Source organism: Patagioenas fasciata, chromosome 3 (assembly GCF_037038585.1).
Source record: "Patagioenas fasciata isolate bPatFas1 chromosome 3, bPatFas1.hap1, whole genome shotgun sequence".
Taxonomy (NCBI): domain Eukaryota; kingdom Metazoa; phylum Chordata; class Aves; order Columbiformes; family Columbidae; genus Patagioenas; species Patagioenas fasciata.
Genome location: NC_092522.1, coordinates 7,332,517 through 7,345,426, shown reverse-complemented (window position 1 = coordinate 7,345,426; position 12,910 = coordinate 7,332,517). Strand labels below are relative to the sequence as shown.

General features: G+C 40.4%; 1 protein-coding gene across 3 annotated transcripts in view; it reads right to left on the bottom strand.

The window, feature by feature from the left end:
• The window catches only part of MACROD2 (mono-ADP ribosylhydrolase 2), an 854,364-nt gene that overhangs the window by 53,704 nt on the left and 787,750 nt on the right, over positions 1-12,910 (bottom strand). For all 3 annotated transcript variants that reach the window (XM_071805688.1, XM_065835172.2, XM_065835173.2), the window contains exon 12: positions 743-805. In XM_071805688.1, the coding sequence (XP_071661789.1) occupies positions 743-805 (63 nt within the window). The remainder of the gene's footprint in view (positions 1-742; positions 806-12,910) is intronic.

Below are 12,910 nucleotides of genomic sequence, written 5' to 3'. Positions count from 1 at the left end.
AGAAGAAATCCTTAAGAAATAAGGGGATTTACAGACATTTTGATTGTCACTTCAGCTCTTTTGAAAACTGATTAATTCTAGTTGTCTTTTGCACTGAACAGAGTTGAGTAGGATGAAAAATACAACCACAAACAGAAAAAAAAGCCCCAGAAAATCTATTTGGAACACAGAATGACATTATATTTTAAAATATTGAACTCACTATAATTTGTAAGCGTGCCATCTGCAAAACCTGCTGCTTGTGAACTCTGACATTCATTTGAAGTATATGCAATATCTTTCAGTGTGCATTTAAGTCTTCATAACCCCTGAGACTTGTGTAGACAATTTATTAAAACTTGAAAACACCCTTTAAAATCTTCACAAGTACAGTTTTCATCAAAGGAAACCTGTTTCCTCCCTCTCCAAACTTCCTTTTGCCCCATTTCTATTCTATACAGAGGGCTACTCTGTTGTAGAAAGAGGGAAAATAATTTCTTAATACTTAAGAGGATTAGCTAGAGATAGACCACCTTACAGGGAGAATGTAAAGCTGGTAAGCTAAGAGGGAAGTCTGCATTCCTGCATTGCAATACATTCATTCATAATGAATAGAGTTGGGTTTCTAATGGGAGAATTCCTCAAGAGCTGAGCTAATTTGGTGAAAATGTACAAACATTCTCCCTCAATAGCATTGACTAAGGTTATTGTTCACCAAGGTGGATAAAACCTAAGTAAATCCTTCAAGGAACTTGGCACAAACCTGCTTCTCGGCTCTGGGCCTCCGTTTCTTCAGTGTTTTGCTTCTCCTCTGTGCTGTTACCACCTAATGAAGAAAACACATAAAAATTATTTATGATACATCTTTTTATAGGTAACAGCAGCAGCAGCGATATTAATTGTAACCAATTCAGCACAAACTGCTAGTTTATGGCAAGGTGCTGTGATAAAAGGCAAGAGATATAAAGGTAAACTGAAAAAACCTGCAAACATAACCAGCTACATTTAAAACAGTCACATTTTCACATCTCAAGCTGAGGAAGAAGGGGTGAGATTAAAGATTTTATGTCAACAGGAATTATATGTATACGAAACAGAGTTATGTTTCCCTAAACACTGTCAGCAATAGATGAAATTGTTGCTTGATCTTGGTCTGTGTATTTTGGGAAGATTTTTTTTTCTAGGATTATTTTCCTCCAGTCACATTTCCACAAGATCCTTGAAGTGGCTGTGTTCTGACCTGCAGAACCTACTTTAAAGGCTACGGAAGGTAAGAATAGGAGGGGGAGAATTGTCTGAATTTTATTTTATAGCAAAAGGCACATCACCACTTAGGATATAGTATAAAAATGCATCACCAAATGACTGCAAAGAGGAGCACAAAATAAACCGAAGATTGCAAGGATTTAATGCATTTTTGCCCTTTTTACATGCACATTCATTTCCAATTTTCTCCACTACTTGCATTCACATTCATTATCCATTTTCTTCCCTCCAGCTCCCTTTCTGAAGGCAGGTGCCAAACGGCGAATTACCACCGAGAAAAGCAATACCCTGGGGAACATCTATGGACACAACATCAAGCTCTCTTAACCTTTGCTTGGCCTGATTAGCAATAGAGCAGGGAGACGGTATTTTCAATGATGGAGAAGGCTTGTTTAGCTTCATAATAATATTAAAGGCTGCGGTGCTGCATGTGGGATCAGATGCGATGGTTACACTCTTCCTTCTCCAGCGTGGCGAGATAGACGGAGCAAACAGCTGAGTACCAGCCTTAATGAGGCATTTGAAAAACTGACTGCTGAGCACATACACTGGGAGGAAAGAAATTCATTCCCAGCCCTGTAAACGTCTTGATAATGATACACATATTTTTTGCTGTGATCTTTTCTGGCTCCTGGGTTTTTCTGATTACAGCTTCTCCAGAGCAACGCAGTTAAAAGTTCCTCGCGCCTCCACCTTGCTTTTGCTTAACACACGGAGGCTGTTGCAGGGAACAGCGGTCGTCCAAACGCAATTAGGGGGATGGAAGACAAACAGAGTGCGCGTGTTCTTCAGAAGCAAACGTACAGCTGGTGGCATGCCGCATTCAGCTAATATTATAGTTGCAGGCTGAGGCATGATGCTCTCCCTCTTTCCAGCAGGCAATACAGCCTGGCATCCAGCAGATGGGACTCGTGGAGAAGTATTTCCAGGCTGACCCTGCAGAGAGCTGCTCTCAGGAGGAGAGGGGATGGGGCAGGAGTTTGAAACCCCACCTGAGAGGGTAGAGGTGGGCAGGGACCAGAGGGGACTCCAGCCTCCTGCCCGCTTGGTCGCTCTTCCTATGGATTTTAACCAGCCTTAATACATGACTTGCTATAGCGATTTCGTAGCACATTTGTGAGCTCTAACCTGTAAAAAATTGCATTATATGGATGATCAAAACGGCTTGATAAAACCAGCTGGGTTTCTCCTTCCCCTACTTGAAATCATAAAGTGCTCTTTTCAGAATCAGTGTTCTGCCTGTCTGCACACAATAGGAAACTGGACACAAAATGGAAGGTTACTTGTATTACAAGACAAATTTTTCTCTCCTCGTCCCCTTTTCTTTGAAACCATGGGCTTGGGACTTTGCGAGCTTTGCAGCAAGCAATTAATAAACACAGGAAAAAATCCTGTGCATCACCAGGATGTATTTCCAAGGGCTAAAGTCATCTAGATCAGGAGGTGCAGAAGGGAACAGTACGTTCGAGACAATACTGTAATGCAACAATGCAGTGACACTTGAAAAATCTTCTACTGTTAGGTCAGATCCAAAAAGAATATTGCATCACTGCGAAACAAGTGGTGCCAAAGCACAAAGGATTTCATTATGGCCAAGTGCAACACGTTTCGCTTTGCACAGAAAGACTCTACATTCAGAAAAAAACAGATCAGGAAAAAATGGTAACTACCAATATATCACTGCAAATCATTTCAGCGACTACCGTACTGGATTCGCAAAGTAAAACTATATTTCCAGACAACACTTGTTGCTACATCCATTATAACAAGTACGACTATGACCATGAGTTTTTGGTTCAAGGATTAATTCATGTTTATTGCCAAGGGTCTATATCTCTTGTTAAACTCAACCACTCAGACTGAAGTTGGACTACAAAAGAAAGTTTAAATGATCATCCAGTTCATCAGATTATCAGATAAAGCACATATTCATCAGTGTGTTTTGTCAACCCTAAGCCTATTATTTCACTGGAGATTCACTGTCTAAAACTGGTATAATAGAACGATAATTACAGCATTATATATTGGATTCCCAACATGTTTTCCTTCTAACACATCATTTTGTTCCTTCAGAAAGAAAAATGTAAAATACTTCAAGCAGAAGCTTCACCTCTTGTACTCTCACCCAGCCCAACAGACTGACTGGATCGTGACATGAAAATTAATCTCAATCAGCACATGGAACGTACGTGTCGTGCCTGCCAAGTGACTTTGATACAATTAGAGAAAAAGAAACACTAAAAAATTAGGAGTGGACGAGTGATCCTCGAGTGAATGACTTGCAGAAAGAAGGGTTAAGCTCTGCTTGGCTTGGAGAATCTCTTCATCTCCAGGGAAAGGGAAGAAGCGGCATATGAATGCACTGATAAGAAAACAAACCATATAGGGTGGAGAAGTGACTAATCCCAAAGCATCTGACAAACAGGTTTTTTGCATTTTTTAAAAACCCTTCTAATAAGCCTCTGACCGAGCATCTTCTACTGATGAGTAGTCTTTCTGTAATTACTGCTCTCCATTGGAGCTGGGTGCAGAGCAAGGGGAAAGGCTTTAAGTAGCACATGCTCAAGGCAAGGAGCTGGAAATATATGTTGCAAGAGTAGCAAGCCAGTTTTTCACCATATTTTTATTTACCTCTGGCTCTCCTTTTCTCCAGGCAGAAAAGCCAAACCCAGTGCATTTCCCTTGAGTCTTCCTCATGACATTATTAATAATAAAAATGTCTTTTCCACTGGATGGCTTCTACAATATGTGCCATCCTTCTCTTTCCACTACTGCAGCAACCGGCGATTGCATTTCCTTCAGGTGAAAGCTGTCCTCACAATATCTGCTTTTCCATTACACTAGTAATCGAACAGCAATCTGTCACTCACTCCAAAGGAGACAGAAAAAGTGGCGAACGACATGTCGTGTCATTTTAGGCCAGCAAATGTAAATGATTTTGAGCCACATCAAAGACAAATGGGAACATCTGTTTATTTTCCCCGGCATGGCAGTCAGTTGAAAAAACAGGAGTTTGAGAGTTACACTAGCACTGTACAAACAAAATAAGCACATCAGACACTAAAATTCCTCCTTCTGGTCATATATTTTGTTTTCTTTTGCCAGGCTGACTACTGCCTGATAGGTGCTTCCTCTCTCCTCTTGGCCTTTTTCTTTGGGATCAGCAAGAAAATTCTTGCCCCTCGCAAATGATATATACCCTCATTTATACTTGGTAGAAAACAGGCTACACAGCGATCAATCAGCACACTCAGCAAGCTGGCGGAGCAAGCAGCACTTCCAACTGAACCAGAAAACCGGATACTCTGCGAGTGCCTGCCCACTTTACGTTAAGGAGAGGTATTTAGCATGCACAGTGATGTGCCAGCTGCAGCAGCAGCCCCTAAATGAAGCAGATGATATGATAAATAATAAGCCGGCAGTCAGATGGGAGAGGGCTGGGACAAGATCCTTAATGAAAGTCCAGAGGACAAACTCGCAGCAGCACCAGAGCAGGTTTTAGTATTCTTGCCATTTTCTCTGCGAGAGCCTGCAGGCACATGGCTTTTTACATCTTCCACTGTTCTTGCGACAAACATGGCAAGTCAAAAATATTAATAGCCTGCTGGCCTCTTGGCTCTTCCCATTTCAGAGCTGAATAAGTGCCAGGTTTGCTCATACACCTACTCCTCTTCAGCAGTACCTTTCTCCACAACCAGTCAGCGACGTACCTACAGCTGAGGCTAAAGTCACTGTCTCAAAAATGGGTGCAAAAAAGACATTTCCCAAAAGAAAACAGAATTGGAGACAACGTATTTTTAGTGAAAGGAAGAAAGTCTGCATAACCAGTACAAACCAGTCTACTTCTAATCCTCCAACATAGACGTTATTAGTATTAAAATTGTTTTCACTACTGAGAGAGCTGTTGTTACATCATCCATAGAGTGTCAACACTCAGCGTAAGGTTCCTTCAACTAATCTCCTCCTTCCTGGAGTAGAAATAAAAAGAGATAGAGAGCCAATGCCTCAAGCTCACATCTTGTTTACCACTCTCACGTATCTGTGTATGTACAAAAGCCCCAAGCACCCGGTTTGACACTGTTATATCCCCACAAGGCACTTGCTGTGCAATTCTGGGTGCATCCTCCGGTTCTCCGGGTAGCCCGTGACCATGTGTCTCTCTCCAAGCTGGGCCACGCTTCTATGACAAAAGCAAACCAAGATCTGGCAGATAAGGGATTCCAGTTCTGAATTCTCTTTTTTACAGCACAAAAATATTGCCACGGTAATCATACTAATGATGTGAAGGTCCTTCTAGGACAACAGAGAAACTAATTAATGAGAAAATTAAAAATATAGGCCTTGATCTTACAGCTGTTACATTCTGCACACTTGAGTAGATATGCTGACTTCAGTGAAACTCCTAATATGCAAGAAGAAAGCACATGTATATCTATACACATAGTCAAGATCCTACAGCCTGCAACCATTTTCAGACTATTCCAGTGGCAAAGTGACATCAAGCATAACAAAAAAAGCACATACACAAAAAGGCCATTATTGTAGAACTACAAACACATTAAAATGAATCATTAGGGTGGTGGCCTGAGGTTACCAAACATTTTCAGTTTGCATTTTAATTTCTTTTAATTAAATTATGATTTAGGTCAGTTTTAATCACTACTTATATATAACCCCTTTGGGGTAAATTTTAAGAAGGGTTAGTAAAGAGTTATCTGCAGTAATTGTTTAATGGAGTTATGAGACTTCCTCCCTCTGTTCTGCTTCAACAATTCACCTCGCTGCAGCCGCAGACCCAAATGTGCTGCTCTCAATGCGCCTGGCCTAGCGAAGCTGGCAGCGTAATAAATAATAGGTTTTCATTTTCATGCAGCAGTTTGTTAAGAATTGTCAGCGTGGGAAAAGAATGAGAAAACTGTAGCTTGTGGGGATTGTCTCAGAGGTTAAAAATAACGCTATTGTATTCCACCTATTTAACGTCATGAGAAATATAGAAGCCTAATGTAAAGCGCACTGAAGTCACTAGGTGTGTTCCCTTGCCTCACCCCTCCATGGACAACAAGACAAGTAACTTGGCTTTGTCATACCTTTCCTGGCCAGGGAAGAGCCATGGGACAAGAGCTACAGCACCAAATTAGGTGCAACCACTAAGATTTGTCTGAACCCACTTTGCTGGGAACCTTGTGCTACTCTGGTTTTTCACTGGGTGCAATTCTTCCATCTGACATACACTGTGACTCAGATTTTGCAATCCAGATGCCTGGCAAGAGATGAAATTTAATTGCCAAAGTTGCTGATCATCGCTATTTCTGACATTTTGAAACTGTGACTGTTCAAAAGAAATGAAAGTAGGCATCTGCTGGAAGCTTGAGCTCTCCAGCATAACCAGAATACGGACATCACAGCCCACACGATACGCGGTCTGTACAGAGAAAAAAGTTTCAATTGGCATTTTGATGCAAAAAATACACACATGATGCTGTGCAAGTATTATCACTGTTATAGCATACAAAAGTGAGTCGATGGATGTTGAAGAGCAAGCCAAGGTAGAGCTCAGAGCAGAATGGAGGAGTCCTGATGGGCAGTCCCGTCTACGAGACAGAGAAACAAAGGGACCCCATACATGCAAGGTGCAGAAAACAATCACAAATTTTATTATTACTATGTCAATTGATTATTTGTTCATACTTTCTTGGTGTGCCCAAGAGACTAGGTCACTGCACACCATTAAGGACTGCAGCACAGCTGCTTTTCCAAGCCACAGTTAAAATAAAACATGAGACCTATTTCAATTTTTTTTTTACATAAGGTCACAAAATCATGTGGTGAGGCAATGTAACGAAGTGAAGAAATGGAGAAGCCACACAGGAGATCACGTTTGTTAAAATCAGCATATAATGTGAACCAAAACATGCACTATCTTGCATTAATATTTCAGAATTAAGGGACTAGCCCTGTATTCTACACTGGGCCTGGACAATCACAATGGTTTACTGTTATTCACATCATGGTTAGAAATGAGAAATGAATTCCTTGACAGATGAGTCCCCTGCAGGTATGCTCGTTTGTCACTGTGTATAATTCTTCTCTGACAACACTGCATTAGTCACTTTAGTAACTTAGTATTTTGCACCTTAGCTCATCTCAGGAGAAAGAAAATCTACTCCGAAGCATCTAGCGTGAAAACAGGAATTGCAACTGTTTGCCTGGTACTGTTTTCACACAAATTTATTCAGTTGCTAAAAGAAACCCAAATGGGTAAATGGTGAACACAACAGGACTGCGTGTCACCTGCGGTGGCCAAAATGAGCTGTGTTGCCTTGTGTAGCCACTGCATGGCAATTGAATGAAACAGCAGAAGTCACTTCATCGATGAAAAGAATCTCTTAAGAAGGGTTTGCTAGGAGAGCAAATAAAAATACAGATAACACCCTGTTTTTCCGCTGGCTAAGTGGAAGGTGATCATCCGATATTCTGAGAGCTGTAATCAGTCAAGACAGATGGTGGACCTCAAAACAGAAGTTAAAAAAAAAAAAAAGCTATCAACCAAAGTGGACAGGGGTTAATAGTATCACTTCAAATATAACCAATCTGCATTAAGGTGAAACATTTTACAGACATGTTTGATACATACACTTCCCAGGGAATTTCTTCTGTAGTACTTTATCTTAATTTAAAATTTCATTTAAGGATTTGCTTTGGTAGCAAGAAGAATACAGTAACTTCTAAGCTATCTTAATAAGAAGTACCACTTTTAAGGCTGTATAAGAGAGTCTGTGGTTTTGAAGTATAATTATGTGTCTAGATGTTCATTTTCAGTAGATTCTGAGTGGAGCAGAAATTTACTGAAGAATATTACCGCCCTGTGGGATGCAAAGAAGAAACGTAGCCACAATTTCTCAAATGATAGAAGAACATTTCAAAACTAATCGGAAGTCAAATCTAGTTAATATAAATCCATACCTTATAAAGAGAGACAATCAGGCCTGCATAGCATTAGAAGCCCCTTAGAAAAGATGCGTTGAACATGGCTGTGCAATGGTGATTGCTGCTGTACACAACCCCCAGCCCCAGGGGGGATCAAGCCAATCTCAGAGGGGGACTGTTGACTTTTGGGGTGCATACCCTATTATCCCTCCCTATGAAGTTAGGGAGTTAGCAGCAAAGTTGCAAACATTGTGGTCCATAAAGGAACATCAGGAAAGGGAAGCCTTATGTTAATCTCACAATCAAAGGACTAAGCTGTAAAATTAGTTTTGCTTTCTGGTTCTAAGATTACGCGCTTTTTGTCACTGGACAAAAATGTTGTGGGCGAAGGGATGAGGGGTCAGTGTATCTCCACTTCAGTGAGCATCCTACCTAATTGATGCGACCTGCTGAACCAGTGAGTTGTTGCAATATGATGCGACCCCATTTTGCCCCATTTTTTACTGTGTACTCCTATCACAAGACTGGTGTCTCTTGTGGACATAGCATCCACACAGAGGGGCGGGAGCCTGCTGGTGACACTGCCTGCTCCTGACACTGTCAAGCAACATTTCAGACATTTGATGTTGCCCTTGAAAGCTAAAGGGTTGATAGTGTGATGACCCCATCAAGCAAAGAAACCAACTCTACCAACTATCTTAAAGGTGATTTGTGTTTAGTTTGACCTTCCTGGCTTGGCTTATCCATCAAACTGTGCTCCTTTCCACCAAGTGAGCAGAAAGCAGACAAAGTTCATCCCAGAAGAGCAATTCCAACAGAGCAGCTCCTTGCGCATACACTGAACTTCAGCTAAGGTGATTGCATGAGACCAACAACCTATCAGTCTATCAGGAAGCATCTAGTCCAGTATAAATGTAGGAGTAGTTATGTTCATACAGTCCTAAAATTACATTCGGCCCTTTGAAGGCAATCGTGAGGCTGATGTGGTCCCTGGTGAAAATGAGTTTGACACCTCTGATATAGTAATTAATTTTGGGCGAAGCTTATGAGAAAACCTGGAGCAAGACAACTTGCAACTCCAGTTCTGTCCTCACATTCCTTGAGGGATGGAAAGGATGATCCTGACCTTGGGAAGCACAGAAATCGGTTTTACTGCATGGATTGATTATCCTTCTCCTCGAAGAGGAGAAAGATCAGGCATTTATGCTGCTACTATTAGATGTATTAATTGTCTTTGATACAATATTGATCACCAGCAGACCACAGGGAGTGGAAGGAGTAGGAATTTCGGAATAGAATTTCGGGCGGGCTCTGAAATCCTGTAATGAAAGAAAGGGCAAACAAGTATCAAGAAAATCTTGCACACACCTTGCTGTTCAGTACATATAGGAGGATGTTTGGGGAGATATCTAAGAGAAATAAGGAACATTCTGAATTTTTGTTTTGTTAGACTTTCATAAAAATTGTTTGCTTTTGCTTGGTGATAATCAGTAGGATGAGAACAGGTGACCTGTGGCATTTGTGCTAACCTGTGGCTGCTATGCTGTGACAATCACCACCATTTTGCCTATGTAATTACTTTAAGATTGTGTTATGAAGCTACTGATGTAAGACATGCTAGGTTTTGTTTAGTGCCAAATACATTTTTCTTTACAATCACTCAATCACTGAATGTACCTGACCGAGGGGAAAGTCAAAATTCTCACTGGCTGATTTTACTCTCACAGGACCCAGGAAAAGGGCGGGGGGGAAGAAAATTACACTGCATGTTTGCACATGTCAAACCTGAAAATACTGCAGGGAGTCCGGGAGTAAAGAATGTTTCTCCATGTATCCAGTCTAAACATTTCCCCAGACAATAACCTGCGCTACCGTGAAAAACTACAGAATATAACCATTGACAGGCTGCAGTTCACACTTGCTTTTCTCTATCAATGGTCTGAAGGCAGAGAACAATATATCTAATAGCATAATAACAGACACCATTAATACTCTAGAGGTTCAGCATAAAATTGCTTTCATTAGCATGTCAAGTGTTTATTTTAGCTTACTGCAAAACAAGCTCCTTACATACAACCACTTTTGCAACTTTCCTTGATTGCAGTGAGGCTAATAACGAAGGAGTCTACTTTCTGTGATCTTCTGTGGAGATTTTTGCATGCCCTGAAAAGATACTGCTCTAGCCAATGAACCAGCTGAGCACGCTGGAGAAAAATACTACAGCTAAAATATTACTGAACTCAGTGGAATAGTTTTTACGGACTGCCACAAGGACATGCATGAGGCTGCTAAAACAGCAAGTTGTATTCCCATCTTCAGTCTAAAAGGACACTGACAATTAAGCAAAGGAAAAAAATATCTGGTTCTTCCTGTGCCTCAATGTGTATTTGTTAAATATTTTATATCTGGTCATGTTACTAACAGAAAAATAGTATGTTTAATGTAAGTATCCTTGGACTTGCTTTTATTGCTTAAAGCTGTGGGTTGGTTTGGGGTTTTTTTGTTTGATTGCCTTATTTTTTTTCTTTGTCTTTTTAAATTTCAGGTACCTAAAGCATGTGAACTATCCTAAAGTTAGAACATGCTGAGCAGCAAAGCACTTCAGTTTTACCATGAGGAAAATTCAACAAAGTTCACCTAAGGCAGAGTGTGGCTTTATTGTGTTTTATTTGAGTCTACATGCATTAGCTATTTAGAAGTTCTTTTTATAAATTAAAAAAAAAAAAATACAAATATATATAAACGCAGTTTTTTGGAAGCGAAGACAAACTCCTACCTAAATAAAATTAGTCAGACATGTAGTTCTGGTTCATGTCACATGGTTTCATAATCTTCAAAGCTCTCCATTAAAAGTTCTTTTAATTAGTCAAAAACGACAGCTAATAACTAGAACAGTAGAAACTAAATCCTATTCTCAGACAAATGCGTGCAAATGCCATTTACTGAAATGGAAAGGGTTCACAGGGGTGTTACATTATAGGAATTTATAGGAATTCAGTGTCTGGAGCTGAACAGCTTGAGTCCTCTTCAAAACAGAGGCAGAGGTAATACCACAGAAATCTGATCCAGGTTTCTTCCCCAGCCCCCCTCAGCAAACACTTTAATTACGCTTTTATTTTCCCCATCACAACCACCCTCAAGTCTTAATTCAGCCTTTCAATCCTAAACATTACAGGCCTGATTCCTGCCTAAGGAATCGAGGGCTCCATCGCAGGCTAAATTAAACTCTGCAGTGGTGATTATGTGTTACAGGCCTCAATTCTGCATCAGCAAAACCTACTGTACGGCATCGAATTCAAGGAGTTCAGGCATTTTACAGCTCGAGGGTCACGCAATCATTCTATTGTCATGCTATTTACTTCACCCTTCCAATGCATTTGTTTGTGCTCCACAAAGTGAACTGTAGGTCACCAGGAAACACCGACAGGCATAGTAAACGAGGAAACCATATCTAGTAAGCCACAGAAATACTGGAACAACATTGGTTATTTTTCCAGTGGAAGGGAAACCTTACACTTTTTTTAAAACATTTTTTTCCCAGCTCCTTTCTTTCTTTTTTTGACACTGATACAATGAAAGCTTTTAACCCCCTTCCAATAAAAATATATAATCAGAACTATTATTGTTTCGCCTGTTTAGGAATATGGAAAATGACACCACGATCCCACATGCCGTTTAGCCTACAGACAAATTGACATGTGGTTAGTCATCACTGAATTCTCTAATCGAAACGTAAAATTGGTATTTTTTTATTTCTGCTGGGGTTAGTGCAGCATGAAAGGAAAGACAAGCAGTCAGGATGAGATTTCTTGGGTCCCCCCACACCTTCCAGGTGATGACAGCTATTGCTTTAAGTACTTGCCATTAACAACCAGTCACAATGTTAGTGACAGGATGTTACTAGCAGTTACTTAAAGTGATAGATGTTAACATTTTTCTGCTCTTTATAACTCACACTATACCCCAGTCAGAATATTTTAGGAGCTGGATGCACAGCACCGGGTCACAATGGTGAAGATGGGGGAGCCACTGGTTGAGGTCCAGAAGGAGACATGTCATTTGAGGAACATTAGGTCAAAGAGAATCCAGGATAAGGAACTGTCATGGATTAAAGATTAAGGTTCACCTTTTTAACTGTTTCTCATAAGGGGAATTCTCCAGCATTAGGGCATTTTGCTCTTCCACACATATGAGAGCAACATGAAACTCTGCACTCTGAAAATAAGCCTTTGATGTTACAGTCTTTTAACAACTCTCCCAATGAGATATAGATTAAGAAAAGATACACTGATCTGATTTTAGGTCAATGTAGACCACATTTACCTCCATACACATGGACAAGCTGCCCTGTGAAGACTCAAGCACAGGAAAGCACTCTTACAGGAACAACGCTATGGACATAATGTTAAGCACCTGTGACTTCTGACCATAGATAGATGTAATACATCCCATTAAACACTGTAACTGGAGTGGAAAGGGATATGGCAAACATTTCTTGTAGAAAAAGAAAGAAAGAGTTTTATTGCTCTGTGTTTTGCAGCAGGTAGCTGATTTACCTGATCAACTTAAACCAGACAATGACCCAAGCCCTGCACAACACGCATTACACTTTGTATTACTAATTAGATAGTCAGAACAGGTTAGAGATAAACCAGCAAGAATTTCTCATTTTGTATCAGCAATAATCAGTAGTCAATGACATAAAAATAGCATCTGTAATTCTGAATCTACCTTGAAA